Source organism: Labeo rohita, chromosome 7 (genome assembly GCF_022985175.1).
Source record: "Labeo rohita strain BAU-BD-2019 chromosome 7, IGBB_LRoh.1.0, whole genome shotgun sequence".
In the NCBI taxonomy this organism is placed as follows: Eukaryota; Metazoa; Chordata; class Actinopteri; order Cypriniformes; family Cyprinidae; genus Labeo; species Labeo rohita.
Genome location: NC_066875.1, coordinates 5,467,914 through 5,486,890, shown reverse-complemented (window position 1 = coordinate 5,486,890; position 18,977 = coordinate 5,467,914). Strand labels below are relative to the sequence as shown.

The following is an 18,977-nucleotide window of genomic DNA, read 5'->3' as shown; positions in this document are numbered from 1 at the left end:
AGAAACGTCTTTAGTAACCGTCGATCACTTTTAATAAACCTTGTAACAAATATTTCAAATAGTGTTTCCGAACGTGTGATTTTTGGGAAAATGCAGTTTTGAGCTGACAAAAATAATGTAAATACAGTGTGACCGTATCAATGCGCAGAAGGGAAAGCACAGCAGCTGTGCGTGAAGCGCTTGGTTACATATCTGGCACGTCTGTGTGTGTGTTTGTAAGGCTAATTTACTCTTCCCTTAACAACCATGAAGTTTCAATACAAAGAAGAGCATCCTTTTGAGAAGAGGCGATCGGAGGGAGAGAAAATCAGGAAGAAATATCCAGACAGGGTTCCTGTAAGTCGCTTTGTATCGGTTGAGCTGTGTAAACAGAAGCTAGCGTTATGGTGAACCACAACAAAACAGTAAAACGGTCAAGGACGTGATGTATATAAGTTACACGATTTAATCGATTCGTCTGTCGTAAAAACAAACTAATATTATGTTCATTCGTTCATTGTAAGCGCAAGTTACACGAACGTAAACAGATTTAACGTTAACGTTACCTTTACGTTAGTCGTATATGAAGGGCGAAACTGCTGAAGGCCTTGTTGATCCCTCAGCTTCTTTATTATCATTTAAATATAATGGCTGTTCATGTTATGCTTATTAATAGCGTATTTGATTGCTTAGAAATCACCCTTTAAATCAAATCTGCTTTGAAAGACGAACAATTCAATTTTCGTTGAGGTGGTTTGTGTTTTGTATTGTTCCGTCTGCTTTAATCCTCAAGGCTTTATAGACAGATTGAACCCCTGTAGTGTAATACGGTGTATGTTAGTATTTAAATAGCATTTGTGGGGTAAAATAATACATTTAGGACCGTGTTGAAATAGTGATTCCTAAAATAGCCTCAGGTCCTACAGTCAACATGTTTACATCCACAAGGCTGGCTTTGTTTACCATATATATAACCAAACCAGTAAAACAACAAAACAAGCAGTCTTTTAAAGATTAAATATTGCTGTAGTTTTATTGTTTTTTCCTCCCTGTTTGGACCTGTTACTACCAAAATAAGATTATTAATAATATGTTTTGTAGCATATAAAACAGTACTGACAGCTTGATTCAGGAATTTGTCTAAATACACTAACATTACCAGTCATACGCTTTAAACAGTAAGATTTTTAATGTTTTTTAAAAGAAGTCTCTTCTGTTCACCAAGCCTGCATTTATTTGATCCAAAATACAGCAAAAGCAGTAATATTTTGAAATATTTTTACTATTTAAAATAACTTATTTCTATTTGAATATATATAGAAATTAATACTTTTATTTATCAAGGGCGCTTTAAACTGATCAAAAGTGATTATGAAATAATAAACATGTATAATGTTACAAAAGATTTCTATTTCAGATAAATGCTGTTCTTCTGAACTTTCTATTAGTCAAAGAAACCTGAAATTCTACTCAGCCGTTTTCAACATAAATGTTTTTTTGAGCAGCAAATATTAGAATGATTTCTGAAGGATCATATGACAGGAGTAATGATGCTAAAAATAAATAAATAATAATAAATAAAATAAATGCAGGCTTGGTGAGCAAAAGAGACTTCTTTAAAAAACATTAAAATTCTTACTGTTCAAAAACTTTTGACTAGTAGTGTATTGAATTGAAGAATTCACTAGAGGGCATTTCTCTGAGACATTCTGTTACTTCTGGTAGCATTTGCCCCATGCCCTGGTTAATTTCAGATCATCAAATGGATGTTTTGCATATGAGGGGAAAAAAACGTTCATGTATTTCTGAGAAGCAACATAGTAGTCTTAAATAGTCTTGCGTCTGAAGTGTTTCATACAGTTATCTTGTTCCTCATCTGCAGCCTAATTATCAAAAATAGCACAGCTCTTCTCAGATCCTCTTTGCTCTGAGTCAAAAAAATCACCCTTAGTGGTCTTGAAATATAAAACGAATGAGTAAAATCAGTTGAAAACTGATCTAAGGCATCTAAACTGTCATCTAAGGCTAGATTAAAGAAAAAATTGCAAATTAACTGAAGATCTACTCACCCTCATACGATCCAAGATGTCGTTGTCTTTGTTTCTTCTTCAAAACAGGTTTGGAGGTGGAAAAGGATCCTCTGCAGTGAATGGGTGCCGTCAGAATGAGAGTCCAAACAGCTGATTAAAAACATCACAATAATCCACACCACTCCAGTTCATTAGTTAACATCTTGTAAAGCAAAAAGCTGCTTGTTTGTAAGAAATAAATCCATCAAGATGTTTTTAACTTCTTACCAAAATACCAAAAAAAATAAGTTTATAATCCATAATAACACTTCCTCCAGCGAAAAAGTCCATCTCCTGTTGTCCTGTCACATCAAAATCCGCTCACAAATTAGTTTAGATATGCTTTCACTTGTAAATGGTGCTTGATCTATGCAGATTTCTCTCCTGATTCGAACGGAACAACTGGAGAAAGCAATGGTATGGATAGAGGACTTGAAATTTAGTTGGAAGAAGGATTTGTTTCTTACAAATATGCAGCTTTTCTCTTCACAAGAGTGGTGTGGATTATTGTGATGTTTTTATCAGCTGTTTGGACTCTCATTCTGACGGCACCCATTCACTGCAGAGGACCCGTTGGTGAGCATGTGACGTAATGCTACATTTCTCCAAATCTGATGAAGAAACAAACTCAACTACATCTTGGTTGACCTGAGGGTGAATAAATTGTCAGCTGATTTCATTTTCAGGTGAACTAAAAGTGTTTGTTTGATTCTTTACTAGGTAATTGTGGAAAAAGCTCCTAAAGCCAGAATAGGTGATCTAGACAAGAAGAAATACCTGGTCCCCTCTGACCTGACGGGTAAGTCAGGTTTCTAAAGATTTCTTAATGATGTTCATGTACAATAATGGTTATTGCATTAGAATATATTAATTATTATTTATTTTTTAGTGGGTCAGTTTTACTTCCTCATCCGAAAACGAATCCACCTGAGAGCCGAGGATGCTCTCTTCTTCTTCGTAAACAACGTCATTCCCCCTACATCTGCCACCATGGGCCAGTTGTACCAGGTATTTCACTCTCTCTCTTTCACACCGATTGGTTTGTCAATATCAAAGTGATTTTGCTCCTCTTATAATTTCATTTTCTCGCACACAGGAACATCACGAAGAAGATTTCTTCCTTTACATCGCCTACAGTGACGAAAGCGTGTATGGAGAATAGAGCCAAAGGGAAATGACCCTCATCCCCTCTTTCTTCCTTTTAAAACAATATATAGACGTCATGCTGGCAGCCTAGAGCTCTCAGAACTGAAGTATCAGATGCACTTTTGCTTTCATTTGATCATATCTCCTTTTGTGTTTTTATCCTTTGGTCTGATGTTTAAGAATTTACTACGTTTTTCATTTTTCATGGTGCAAAAGCTCTAATACAATGAAAACGCCACTGATACTGTTACAATTCGAATTGATTTTCGCTTATATGCAGTTGTATGTCCATTTATAATATGCACACCCTTCCTAGTCAAGCTTATTTCAAATGTTTCTTACCGGAAATGATCGTTTGCTTCTTCTAGGTGGTTTCTAACTAGCATGTGCAGTCCAGCACTCGCTGGTCAGATAGAGAAATGGGACTAAAGTGTATTCTGTTATCAGCTAGGTCTAATATGCTGTTGTTACCTTGATTTACTTTTATTATTGTACCTGAAGAATGTAGGTGGGTAGATTTATTTGAAGTTGTAAATCTGAAGTGCAAGTTTTATTTGCAGTTATGTTTTGTTTTTTTAATCTTGGTATTCAGTTGTATTTCTGGTACCTTTGATGACCATATAAACCAAATGCACACCAATTTTGTCTGTTGTCGTTTTATCTCGCATCCGGTGAAATAAACTGCTATAGACCATTTCGCTAGATGGAAACAACACTGGTCCAGAAGCACTTCCTGTTTTTTTTGTTGTTTATTTTTTTTTTATTTCACATATACAAATACATCTTAAAGGTGCTAATGTAACATTTTCATCCAGTCAAATGTTATGTTGATTGTATTTTTTTGTGATGTTTGTGTAAAGTTAAAAAAAAAAGAAACAGTTAAGTGTATCGGGACCAGTATGTTTACATCTGACGAAATGGTCTATACTTATTATGAAAGCTCGAGCGGAAAAAGCTGTGCAATAATTAACTAATTAATTAATGGCTTTCCCCAGCTATTGTGTCCACAATTATAATTTTGTCTATTTCCTTAAGTCACAATTTTATTAAAGTTTGGCTCTATATTTAGATTTTTTAAGTAATAAATATACAAATCCATCACATATGATGCAAATAAGATTTTAATTTTAATTGGTAATGTTGATGAAGTCAGATGAACTACAAATGAACTACAAAACTACAATTCCCATATTTTGTTCCATTTCATTTCCGGTTACCCTCAGCTTCAAAAAGTTTGACTCCTGAGAATCCTTTTATCACGAACATGACTGAATCAGTTGATTTAAATAACCAGTGGTATAGTCAAGTATTCGAATAGTAGAAATGTTACCAATAATAGTTAATAACATCTTTAAAAAGCGACCTTATTTAAGGTATTTCAGTCTTAGCAAAGTTTAAGGTGGATTCTAATTAAGTTGGCTTGAGAAAGCCAACTTACTGATCTGCTATTTAAGAATATTATTATTACTCTTCTTCTGAGCCAAATTTCGGTATCTGTCTCCTCCTAGAGCTTTCAAGCTAGAACCACCAAACTCGGCCCAGACCTTCAGCTGGTCTGACTCGGTGTGCTCTATCTTTTCTAACTGATCCGGCTTACGGTTTTCGTAAACCAAACTATCAAAATCACCAAAAATCCCATAGACTTACATTGACGGAATGTTCAAATGAGCCAACACTCTTCAAACTCCCAGAATCCCTTGAGGCTCAATCAAGCTTCACTTCTATGTACTATTTCTAATACATTTAGACTCATTTAAGCTTCCACTCTAATATTTCTAATCTGTCTAGCTATCTAAATCATGCTAGCAACATGCTAATCATGTCAGAAACATGTTAGTAACATGCTAATCATGTTAGAAATATGTTAGTACATGCTAATCGTGTTAGCAACATGCTAGTAACATGCTAATCATGTTAGAAATATGTTAGTACATGCTAATCGTGTTAGCAACATGCTAGTAACATGCTAATCATGTTAGAAATATGTTAGTACATGCTAATCGTGTTAGCAACATGCTAGTAATATGCTAATCATGTTAGAAACGTTAGTAGCATGCTAATCACGTAAGCAACATGCTAGTAACATGCTAATCATGTTAGAAACATGCTAACAACATGTTAATAATGTTAGCAACATGCTTATAACGTGCTAACCATGCTATCAACATGCTAATCATGTTAGAAACATGCTAACAACATGCTAATCGTGTTAACAACATGCTAATCATGTTAGAAATATGTTAGTACATGCTAATCATGTAAGCAACATGCTAGTAACATGCTAATCATGTAAGAAACATGCTAACAACATGTCAATAATGTTAGCAACATGCTTATAACGTGCTAACCATGCTATCAACATGCTAATCATGTTAGAAACATGCTAACAACATGCTAATCGTGTTAACAACATGCTAATCATGTTAGAAACATGTTAGTAACATGCTAATCATGTAAGCAACATGCTAGTAACATGCTAATCATGTAAGCAACATGCTAGTAACATCCTAATCATGTTAGAAACATGCTAACAACATGTTAATAATGTTAGCAACATGCTTATAACGTGCTAACCATGCTATCAACATGCTAATCATGTTAGAAATATGCTAACAACATGCTAATCATGTTAGAAATATGTTAGTACATGTTAATCATGTAAGCAACATGATAGTAACATGCTAATCATGTTAAAAACATGTTAACAACATGTTAATAATGTTAGCAACATGCTTATAATGTGCTAACCATGTTATCAACATGCTAATCATGTTAGAAACATGCTAGCAGCGTGCTAGTAACATGCTAATCATGCTAACAACATGCTAGTAACTTGGTAATCATGCAAGCAACATGCTAGTTACATGCAAATCATACTAGAAACATGCTAACAACATGCTACTAACTTGCTAATCATGCTAGCAGCATGCTAACCATGTTAGAAATGTGCTAACAACATGCTAATATAATGTTAATTATGTTAGCAACATGCTAGTAACATGCTAACCATGTTAGAAACATGTTAGCAACATGCTAGTAACTTGCTAATCATGCTAGCAACATGCATCATGTAAGCAATGTGTTAAATCATGCTAGCTGCTTTCATACTTTTACAACTGCTTTAAACTTTCAGGCTAGGCTTTCTCAAGCCAACTTAAAGTTTGTTCTCAAACTTTACTCATCTAGTTATATCGATGCTTACTATGACTGTTTTTATGAGATGAAAATGTCAACCAACTGGGTCACAATAAATTTCAATAATTCAAATAAATGCTTAATTAAAAATTAACATTACTCGAGGTATATAAAATGCAACGCCAGTAAGTGATTGACCACGTGATCACGGCATTACGTCGTTCCGTAAACGAATCACGAACCGACTCTTTGAAATGAATCGTTCGAATAAACCGACTCGCTGAAATGAGCCAGACTTCCATGATGCCATGGAAACGCGACGCTTTCCTGGATTGACCATATGTTATGAATGACCTCTGCAAAATAACAGTTTGTTAGCGGTAACAACAAGACACAGTATGCCTCACAAATCAGTTAAAGTGGTCGTTGAACTCCACCTGAGGGCGGTGAGGATTTCCTGACAATTATTACGCTTAGTGAGATCAGTTGAACTGTGACGATTACGAACATTAAAATGCCTCTACATAAATGAATATCCTCAGTATATCGGCTGTATCCTGAGCAGACGATTGTGTGTCATTCTGTTTGTATTTTAGATAACCTGTCCAGGGGTTCATCTACCAGCCAAAGACGACGTTTACGTCAGTGTGAGTCTAATGAATAAATACAGGAAGTCGGAATGTCTTCCTGCAGTGTTTCCACTACTGATTCGAGAGAAAATAAGGTTTGAAAAGGTGATTTAATTATTATATCTATTTTAAATAAAGTTTTAAAAAGCAATCTCACTGCTTTATAAACTCTCATCTTTTTTTCTTGTAGATACTGAATTATGCCGCCGATCCTGCAGCAATAGCTGAATTCCTGCAGTGTGAGATGCTGCTTATTTCTTCTTCCTCCTCCTCTTTTTCTCCTTCCTCTTTGCTGTTCCTCAACTCTGTCTTTCCTTGTGAAAAAGAAGTATGCTTTAGCATACTTTCCATACTAAAACGAGTACTTGTTACAGAAATAATATAAGCCTACTTTAAAACAAAATACTTAAGTGCTTAAGTTTTCAGACACTTACTTAGCCTACATGTTAATTGCAATTGAAATAAAAGTGTATTACATTTCATGTAAATTTATATTTGAACTGCTTAGGTAGGCTACATCTTAATTTCGTAATTACTTCTATTGTTCTATGTCATTTCTATTAAAACTTGTATGTTGTGTATTTAAATATATTTGTAATTAAACCTTTGTACATTTAAAAATATTTTAACTTTAAATTAAATATTGAATAACACACTACTGTTGAAATTATAATTACATACTTGTGCTTTAGTATACACTGTGTGCAGAATTATTAGGCATGTTGATATTCTGGTCATATTTTTTTTCCAACACATTTTACCAATTCCAAACCACATCAATCTTAATAACTACTGTTATTTTGTATTTAATCATTTATATGTGATATATAATTGTCCATGAAGGCTGGAAGTGAAAAACTCCTTATATTCAGGTGTGCATAATTATTAGGCATGTTTTCTTTTACACATACATAAGCCAAGAAAGAGATTTAACCCAGACTGAAAAGTCAAAAATTATTAAATTCCAATGAGAGGGATGCAATACTAATGCAATACTAGAATTCACAAAGTTAAGGCTTGACCATTGGACAGAGAAATGCTTGTCGGGTCAGCATGATGAGAAAAAACGGTGGAGAAGAAAAGACGCATGCTGACTGCAAAAGAATTAGGAATTAAGGTGAAGAATTAGGTGTGACACCATCAGGAACCGTTTAGTCTCCAGCGCCACCATTTTCCAGAACTGCAACCTACCTGGAGTCTTCAGAAGTGCAATGTATCAGGTTCTTCTAGACTTTGCTTGGTAAAAAAAATCCTAAACAATAACCCTGACTTAATAAGAATAACAAGCTGACGTGTTGTGAAATACATGAAGACAGTTTTTTTATAGGCTTTATAGACAGATAAGTTGAGATTGACTCTCGAAGGACAAGCATCACATCCTCTTGTGCCTCTGATTCAAGAATTTATCTTCCAAAACCTGGCAGCAAGTTTTGGGAGTTCATTTTAGTCCATCTCTGCAAGTCAGACTTTTCAGGATAGGAGACTCATGAAACATGAACTCCCAAAATGTACTGCCAGATTCTGGAAGATAAATTCTTGAATCAGAGGTACAAGAGGATGCGATGCTTGTCCTTTAAGAGTCACTCTCAACTTATCAGTCTATAAAGCCTATAAAAAAAGTATTTCACAACACGTCAGCTTGGTATTCTTAATAAGTCAGGGTCATTTCTAAGGATTTTTTACCAAGCAAAGTCTCTAAAAACCTGACACATTGCACTTCTGAAGACTTCAGGTAGGTTGCAGTTCTGGAAAATGGTGGCGCTGGAGACTAAACGGTTCCTGATGGTGTCACACCTAATTCTTCACCTTAATTCCTAATTCTTTTGCAGTTAACATGCGTCTTTTATTCTCCACCCGTTTTTTTCCGACCATGCAGACTCAACAAGCATTTCGCTGTCCAATGGTCAAGCCTTAACGTTGCAAATTCTTGTAATGCATTAGTATTGCATTCTTCTCATGGGCATTTAATAATTTGGACTTTTCAGTCTGGGTTAAATATCTTTTTTGGCTCATTTTATCTGTAAAAGAAAACATGCTTAATGATTATGCACACCTGAATATATAAGGAGTTTTTCATTTCCAGCTTTCACGGACAGTTATATATCACTTACATATGATTAAGTACAAAATTAATAGTAGTTATTAAGATTGTTGCGGTTTGGAATTGGTAAAATGTGCTTGGTAAAAAAATATGACCAGATTATCAACATGCCTAATAATTATGCACACAGTGTATTAGTCAACACATCAAAATATTTAAAGCTTGACAAAATGTTATTAAAACACAATTAAGTAAAACCTTTAATTTGACATTATTACAAAGTACTCTTAAAAAAAAGTGTGCTTAAGTGTGTTAAAGGAGAAGTCCACTTCCAAAACAAAGATTCACATATAATGTACTCACCCCCTTGTCATCCAAGATGTTCATGTCTTTCTTTCTTCAGTCGTAAAGAAATTATGTTTTTTGAGGAAAACATTTCAGGATTTTTCTCCATATAATGGACTGATATGGTGCCCCAATTTTGAACTTCCAAAATGCAGTTTAAATACGGCTTCAAACGATCCCAAATGCGGTTGTAAACGATCCCAGCCAAGGAAGAAGGGTCAAAACGATCTGTTATTTTAATTTAAAAAATACAATTTAAATACTTTTTAATGTCAAACGCTTGTCTTGTCATGCTCTGCCTGAACTCTGTGTGTTCTGACTCAAGACAGTTTCAATCGTATTTTCTCCCTCAACTACAAAAATCATTTCAAAATCATCCTACATCACTGCAGAAGTACCGACCCGGTCTTTGCAAAGTGAACATGCAAAAAAGATCAAACGCCCTTAATAAAAAAGGTAAAACAGTGAAATAGGACGATTTTGAAGTTGAGGGAGAACATGAGATGGGAGTTTTTCGACATACCCTAACTGTCATGAACTGGAAAAAACAGGCAGAGTAAGACAAGACGAGCGTTTGACATTAAAAAGTATATACATTGTATTTTTTAATGTAAATAACCAATCGTTTTGCTAGATAAGATCCTTCTTTCTCGGCTGGGATCGTTTACAACTGCATTTTGGTAGTTCAAAATCGGGGCACCATATCAGTCCATTATATGGAGAAAAAATGCTGAAATGTTTTCCTCAAAAAACAATTTCTTTATGACTGAAGAAAAAAAGACATGAACATCTTGGATGACATGGGGGTGAGTACATTATATGTGAATTTTTGTTTTGGAAGTGGACTTCTCCTTTAAGAAACATAAAAAATGTCTGCTCTTTTATTTGATTAATATTTTATTGATGTCTAAAAATATACTTTTAAGATTTGTAGGACACTACAAGTGCACATTCAGTACAATTAAGTGCACATCTAATTCACAAGGGTTATTAAAGTGTGTTTCTTCTCTTCCTCAGGTGAAACAGTGAAAATTGAACTCATTCAGTTGATTCCTCCAGGTACATCTGATATTATTTCTCAGATATTATTAAATTATTCATGTTGCAGACTGAAGATAATGTTATTTTGATTTACAGCTGGAGAAATACTGGCCAGTTTCGAAGAAGATGCTCGATGTTTTCTTTTCCCAGAACCAAAGCTGGTCCCATCTTTCTCTGGGGTGGAGAGAGAGGTATTGATGACACGACATCCCACATTTCCTGTAAGTGCTTATTTATACACCACACTAATTGAGTTGATTTGCTTAAGAACAACAATGAATTTCTGCATTATTCCATTTAAAAAAAAGGTCTTTATGTTCATTGATTCATTTCAGGGAATCTCTCCAAGATTAGAGTTCTCCACAAAGACAACATTCAGTGAAATCTCCAGTGACAATGGCTTCCTGACTGTTCCTGGGGTAAAAATACAGAATTTAAAATTATAATGGCTTGATTGCTTTTTAAAGTTATTTAAGATGATTTATTGTCTTCAGAGGGCAATGACAAAGAAAACCTCCAAAAAGTCATGGAAACAGGGCAGCACATCATCCCGAAGACATCTCTCTTTTGCTCCATGCAGTCAAAGAGAACATCACGACAGAGATCAGGTATCAAATGTTCCTTAAATGATTTTTTTTTTTTCACAGACAGGACAGCAGTATATACTTGCATGCATGTTTGTCCTTGTTAAGAACACTTGAGCAAATATGATTTAAAAGAATGTACTTAAGTGCAAACTGAATATAATGTTTTTGGACACTTAATTGCATGTTACGTGCAATTAAATTAAAATATATTATATTTTACATTTGCATAAAATGCAATCAGCTGAACTTCAGAGTGATGTTTTGACCCACTTAAGTAAGACTTAAGTTCATTTTTATATGTCATTTCATTGCTTCTATTTTCTGTACTTTTTTTGTCATTTTACTTTTGAAACTTGTATGTCATGTACTTGTTTTTATATTTTTAATTACATTACATTTTTTAATTAACGCTGCAATTTTGTACATGTAAAATATAATAACTTTGAATGTAATATCGAATAACACACTACAGTTAAAGTTATAATCAAGTACATTACATGTGCTTTAGTGTGTTAACACATCAAAATTAAGTGTAGGGTACAACGGGGCTAAAATGCATATGTAAAATACATGTTTCTGTTGAACATTTATGGAGCAACATATTTTGTGTAAAAATTAATCAAGTCATTTAATTTTGTTTAGAAATCTAAATGTATGAGCTGGCAAGGGGGGCCTTTTATCCCGCACATGGGATAAGTAGGCACACAGTATTGATACAAATACTTTAGCTAAAATAATGTTTTTTTAATAATTAAGTTAATACGTGTTCAAAACAATCACTTTAGCAAACTTTGTACTATTTTCTGCTTGTTTTGATGAATAAAAGAATTATTTTTTGTTCAATAAATATACTGTCATTAAAATATGTTAATATAAGATATATATTTTAAAATACAGAAATCATTTTAAAATCATTTTAGTTCTGAAAGCACTGAAGGAGATCCTATAGTAATTGAATATAGATTTACAGTAGTAACAACAAATGATATTTTATATATGATATGATTAATGGCATAATTTTAAATATGATAGTTTCATTCTAAACATGGTGATTATCTCTAAGATGGACACCCAACATAATATATGATATTTACCATCTGAATCTAACAATGTCATGTCAACAAATGGAAAAGTCAGCGTTCTGTTAATTATTGTGCCTTTTAGTCCCAACAGCAGCGATGCTGTTTACCCCAGTACTATACTTTTACATATTCTTTTGTTGTTTAAAAACTGCTGTTTTAATTATGTTAAACAAAACTCAAAAATTATTAAGAAGACTTTTGTCTTAAGATATATTTATAAATTTTAATGATTCTCATTTGCTACTTAAATGTACATTTTTATTGGTAAATATTGGATAAAGTAAGCACAGAATCGACTTTGCACTTCTGCCCGCAATCATGTCAATAATGAGACAAATTTGCACAAGTATCTTTTTCTGCCATCTAGTGGTTTAGAGGAAAATAATATCAAATATAATATTAATATTAAAATAATATCAAATATATTAAACCCGTTGTACCCTACTTAAATTATGACGAAAGATTATTAAAACAATGATTTAAAATGACTTTGAAGTAAAACATTTTAAAAGTGCACTTAAGAAACAGTAATGAAAGAACCCTCCTCTGGCCTTTGTCTATCATGGCCTCCTAATAATCCCCATTCACTGAATTGGCTCTATCACTCTCTCTCCTCTCCACCTGTAGCTGGTGTGTGGTGAGCGCACTGGCGCCGTTGTCCTGTGGCTGCCGTCGCATCATCCAAGTGGATGCTGCACACTGGTGGTGGTTGAGGAGAGATCCCCCCATATGATTGTAAAGCGCTTTGGGTGTATAGCAATACACAATGAAAGCGCTATGTAAATGCGATCATTCATTCATTCAACCTCTCATTAAGTACACTTAAGTGGCGTTTTATTTCATTTATATTATTTATTATCAGTCTGAATCCATGTTCAGTAGATAAATAATTATAAGGCAGTTTTCCCGTAAACAAAGTGTTGTGAGAATCATGGACCTTGATACTCTGCAGTGTTACAGTGATGATCAAATGGTTTGAGATCCTGGTTTGTTGTGGATTTAGATGAATTTGTGATGACCAGCAGAGGGCACAAAAGCTTACTGTAAGATCAAATCCGTTAAACACTTTGATTCCAGTTCCTGAACGTCTGTGTGTGTGTGGACTTGTTTTTATATCCTTGTGGGGACCTAAACCTGAATACACACAGACTAGTGTCACCGTGGGGACCTAAATTGAGGTCCCCATGGGTACAAAAGCTTATAAATCATACAGAATGAGTTTTTTTGAGAAAGTAAAAATGCAGAAAATTTTCTGTAAGGGTTAGGTTTAGGGGTAGGGTTAGGGTAAGGGGATAGAAAATACAGTGTGGACAGTATAAAAACCATTGCACCTATGGAGAGTCCCCACAAGGATAATAAACCAGACATGTGTGTGTGTGTGTGTATGTGTGTGCTTGGCTCACTGAAGGTTCAGAGGTCACGTGGACGGTCCTCTTCCCATTACTCACCCGTCTCTGACAGAAACTCCAGATTAAGGAGTCTGTCACCACATCAGTCAAGATCATCAAGAGAAGCAGGTATTAATGCATTCTTAATGCATTTGTTATACTGGTGCATGCTGTATTAGATTTACAGCACTTTTCTGTTTTTACAGTTTAGTGATGTTTGACAGGACATTGACTTGGTTTGTTTAACCAAGAGAATGTTCATCAGTAAACCATGCACTTTTACTATGTACTGCATTTTTTTCCTTCAGGAGATCCAAGAAGAAGCCATTCCAGATCATGGGTTAGTTATATGTATTGTCTGTCATTCTGTATCCACTGTAACTCCATTAATCAAAATACTGATCTGGAAGTTAAAACAGTTTATATTAAATAGATAAGTCAGATGAGGACAACCCTTGTGAAAAAGTAATATTTATTGGTTGAATATAAACTGAATATAATATTTCAGACATTTAACTGAATATTTATTGCAATTAAATTAAAATGCATTATAGTTTTAATTCATAATAAATTAAATAATGTTTAAGTAGAACTTAAGTACAAATTTTATATAATTGTATAATTCTATTGTGTACTGCTGAATGTACTGACAAACTAAAATATATTTTACATTTATTCATATACATTTATTTTGAAACTTATGTTTCATGTTTTTGAAATATATATGTAATAACACATTTATAAAGTTGCAGTTTAGTACTTTTGAACTATATTAACTTTTAACAGGGTTCGTACTGATACTGTAAAATGAAATACCAGGACTTTCAAGGACTTTTTCCAAGTAAAACGTTTTTGATTTTCAAGGACTTCAATCAGAGATCTCACTTATCAAACATCATCTTACCTTTTAAATTAAATGGTTGATTTTTGTAAGGGATTTGTAACTGTACTGCCTTAATGGTTTGATGTTTTCTACTGTTTATTAAAAACAAAAAATCTGAAAAACATTTTCCTGAAACCACTCTGAAATCCTGATTTCAAACAAATGATTCACGAACCTGCTCCAAAGTTCCAAACTTAATCAAAAGATTAATGATACGCAATCTAACGTCCCGATTTGAATCCAGTGATTTGCGAACCTGCTCCAAAGTTCAAATCTAAATCAAATGATTTGCGAACCCACTTCGAAGTCCCGAACGAAATGATTTTCACAAAGGTATTTTGACCTGTACTTGGTTGCATATTCCATTTTACTCATGAAGATCTTAGACATGTTAACCAGACATGAACCCCATCCCCCACTGCCCTTCATTATTTCAGATGGCTGATGAAGACTCCTCCGACACAGATGATCTCCTCGATTACGCAGAGGAAGTGGGCCGTCATCATTCCCTGATGGGATATGAGGGATCTTCCAGCCCAAGACACTCCAGTGTGGATCGCCAGAGGCACAATGGGTATGTTTCCATCTGTGTTCCCCAGGTAAAGTCGCATGAATGGATTTAATTGATGTTTTTTTGTAGAACCGACTCAGATTTTCCACATCCATGCCACGCAATCTTAAGTATAATTCATGTTCATAGCAGTATGAGTTGACTAAAACATTGGTTCAAGCGGTTTGCTCAAATCACTGACCTTATGAGCAATAGTAATAGTGATGTTTTATTTTTTGAGATGAATGTGATGTTTTCTGCAGATCTCTCTTGGGTTCTCCTGACCTGTGGGAGGAGGTTCAGGAACGGGTTCAGAACCTTTTAACATCTCCCAAAGCGGTTCACAGACTAGCCTGTGTGAGTATCACTCAATCACACACGCTCCCGTTTCATGAATAAATGCTGTGGAATGTTATGTCGAACGTGGGATGGATCATTCAGTCTTTTCTGCCTGTGTTTTTGATGTCAGGGTGCCACTGACTCTGAGATAGATGAGGTATTGACACGCAGATCTGTTTTGGCCAACTCATGCCCGTTCTAACACCAGCGTGTGTTATAAGGAAGTGGTATGTATGTGCTTATATAATGGCCAAGTCTTTAAATATATCCACTTCATTCTTTAATGCGGAATTAAGCCTATGAGCGAGACTTCTGGTTCATTAACCGCTATAATGGGAAGTAACAAGAAGAATAACAAAGTGCAGTAAACGGTAAAACTGTTTGCACTACAAACCTGTATGTTCATAATTGAGATTATACATTGAAATAATATGGTAAGACACACTAATTTGCAATATCAAGCAGCAAAATGAGCTGTTTGTACAGCTAAAAATAGCTGGACGCAGATGAGGCCGGAAGCCAGACCCATAAAATTTACAAATGGCCGTGCCCACTCTTTCTGGAAAAAAAGGTGGATTGACGTATTTCTCATTCTGGGATATTTTATACATTTCTGAACTGTTCCTGTAAGAAAAAGAAGCACACTTTAGCATAGTTTTAAAAAGAGTACTTATTATTATTATTATAGAAATAATATATGTTATACTTAAAGGGGTCATCAGATGCACATCTTCCACAAGTTGATATGATTCTTTAGGGTCTTAATGGAAAGTCTATAATATACTTTGGTTAAAAAATTCTCAGTGGTTGTGTAAAACAACACCCTTTTGTGTAAAAAAATCAACGCGTTCTGATGGATTGTTCCTTTAAAATGAGCTCTGCTCGCCCCGCCCCTCTCTTCTCTCTGTGGAGTGATGTGCTGCTCCGAGAGATTGTTTACTTTAGCTGCATTTAGCGTGTTTAGCCGCGAAACTTGCTAACTAGCATGTTAGTAGGAAAGGTGATTGCAGAAATTCATAAAAAAACCTTATACTCACTTCTGCTGTAGGTGAAGCTGGATCACGAATGATGTGCACCAACATAGACGCATTTATGTAGATCGGGAGGCGCATTCCCTTCACAAACAAACTTAATCCAATGCATCTTCAGCAGCTTAAATGTCGGGAGTAAATGATGAACGCTATGTTCATTATTACATCCAGCAACCGGCATCGAAACAATGGAGGTCGGACTGTTACAGCTGATGTAGGGCGAGTCTGAGGTAAGACGCTCATGTCAATCTACTGTCATGGGAGCGGCCTCACCTCATATTATTTTTACAGATTAACTAAAAACCACTGCATGGATTTTTATCATTATAGGGTACAGTAGATTTGTACATACACTGCCAACACACATTAATGTTCAAACAACATATAAAAGTGAACTTTGCATCCGATGACCCCTTTAAGTGTAAACTGAATGTCATATTTTCAGACACTTGCATTTTAATTGCAATTAAATTAACAAGTATGAGTGTTAAATATGGAGGGCAGAATGAGCAAAAATTTGATTGATGGTGACCTTTGACCTTTACCATCTACATCACGCTCACCTTTGATCTTTCATAACCTTTTATTTGCCGTTCATATGTTGGCCCATGACCTTTCATATCTTCTTTGACCTTTGATATGACATACCTGGAGGTTCCATTTTTGACCTTTTTGACTCCCCTGGGCTGTTTTTGACCGTCCATATCTGGACATCCCATGCCATGTGTTTAGATATCTGATATTAAATCATATTCATATCATATTTAGACAAAATATTTACTTTATCCTTAAACATTTAAACACAAATTCCATTTCTTTATGATCCAGAACCTTTTAGAATCTCTAATCCCTAGAGAGTATGAAAGGGCAAAGGTGAGCATGATGTAGGTGGTTAAGGTCAAAGGTCACCATCAGTCTTGTGTTTTTGTCATTCTGTACTCTATATTTATGTATCATAGTTTACATTTATAATACATACAACTAGCAAAACTTCAGTGTGTATTTTTGACTCACTTAAGCAGGACTTTAAATGTAATTTCATAATGATTTCCATTGTCTTGGTACTGCTGAATGTAATGATTATTATTTATAATAAACTAAAATGTACTTTAAAGTAATTTCCATTGAAACTTTTATGCCAGGTATTTTAATATATCTGTAATGAAGTTACAATTTTGTGGATTTAAAATACACTACCGTTCAAAAGTTTGGGGTCAGTACATTTATTGTTTCTTTTCTTTTTTTTTTTTTTTTAAGAAATTAATACTTTTGTTCACCAAGGATGTATTAAGTTAATAATTAAAAGTTTATTAAAAGTTAATAATAAATAATTTACATTGTTATAAAATATTTATATTTTGAATAAACACTGTACTTTTTAAACTTGTTATTCATGAAAGAATCCTGAAAAAAAAAAATCACAGGTTCCAAAAAATATTTGGCAGCACAACTGTTGATATTATCCAACATTGATCATTCTAATAATAAATCCGCATATTAGAATGATTTCTGAAGGATCATGTGACACTTAAGACTGGAGTAACAGCTGATAAAAATTCAGCTTTTCATCACAGGAATAAATTCTATTTTAAAGTATGTTAAAATAAAAAACATTATTTTATATTGTAAAAACATTTTGCAATATTACTGTTTTTTTCTATATTTTTAATCAAATAAATGCAGCCTTGATGAGCATAAGAGACTTCTTTAAAGACTATTACAAGTCTTACTGACCCCAAACTTTTGAACGGTAGTGTATATTAACCTTAAATGTAATACTGAGTAACAGTTAACAGTTAAAATTCAAAAGTACTTTAGTATTTTAGTCAACACATCAAAATAAATGTGCTTCTTTAAAGCATGACAGCATATTATGATTATTTACTTAAAGTAAAATGTTTGACATTACTACAAAGTGCACTTTTTTAAAGTGTGTTTTCAAGAAACATGATACTTTCTTTAAGTGCACTTAAGTGGGCTTTTATTTCATTAACGTTATATTATCTGGAAGTAGTTTTTAAATATATTTTTTAAGGTTTGAAGTACACTACTAGTGTGTGTTTTATACAATTAAGTGCACTTCTGTGTCTACAAGGGTTGTACGGTCAGTTAGTAGGTATTTAAAGACTGTTTTCTTTTTATCCACAGATGAAGCAGAGGACTTTGAGATTTCCTGTGGTATCGCATCCTTTTCTATTTAGTTTCAAGTGTGTAGTTGTTTTTGTATTGCAGCTTTGAAATTAAATATATTTCTAGTGTTTTTGGTGCTTTTTGACCCTGTTTCTGGAGGCCCCCATTAGTCCACACCTGATTCAACTCAACACTTGAAAAATGTGTGTCAGTGGAGACAAAGAGCAAAACAGACTCTTCTGACACTTAAAATAGTACATATGCTTAACATAACCCACATATAATAATAATAAAAAAAAAAAGGTTGGCTCCCTTGTTGGAGCCGTGGTGCAGCAATAAAAGCTTCAAAAGTGACAATTCAGCAGTGCTTTAAATATACCTTTTTCTTCTTTCTTCTTGGCATTTTTATGCAAATGCTGTCTGTTCATTAGCAATTAAAATGAAATACCTGCTTTAAATAATTGTCAAGTTCAAAAGGCTTATTCTGTTTGTATCAGGAAGCCGCAGGTGTGTCTTTGTCTATGGCATTTCCCCTAAGACTGAATTTCCTCATGAGTATTAATTATTAAATGAAAAACATTCATTCAGATCTATCTATCTAT

The 18,977-nt window shown here is 34.1% G+C and overlaps 2 protein-coding genes across 2 annotated transcripts; both read left to right on the top strand.

Moving 5' to 3' along the window:
* Positions 1-132: 132 nt before the first annotated feature.
* gabarapb (GABA(A) receptor-associated protein b) lies at positions 133-3,834 on the top strand. Its single transcript, XM_051115765.1, has 4 exons — positions 133-336; positions 2,769-2,847; positions 2,938-3,056; positions 3,145-3,834. Exons 1-4 carry the CDS (start codon positions 247-249, stop codon positions 3,208-3,210), a joined length of 354 nt encoding a protein of 117 aa, XP_050971722.1. The 5' UTR covers positions 133-246; the 3' UTR covers positions 3,211-3,834.
* Positions 3,835-6,616: 2,782 nt separating this feature from the next.
* spata6l (spermatogenesis associated 6-like) lies at positions 6,617-18,911 on the top strand. The gene is made up of 13 exons (XM_051115148.1): positions 6,617-6,775; positions 6,926-7,063; positions 7,149-7,197; positions 10,362-10,403; positions 10,482-10,606; positions 10,721-10,804; positions 10,880-10,993; positions 13,463-13,571; positions 13,751-13,782; positions 14,763-14,899; positions 15,139-15,232; positions 15,345-15,441; positions 18,394-18,911. Exons 1-12 carry the CDS (start codon positions 6,728-6,730, stop codon positions 15,414-15,416), a joined length of 1,044 nt encoding a protein of 347 aa, XP_050971105.1. The 5' UTR covers positions 6,617-6,727; the 3' UTR covers positions 15,417-15,441; positions 18,394-18,911.
* The last annotated feature ends 66 nt before the right edge of the window (positions 18,912-18,977 follow it).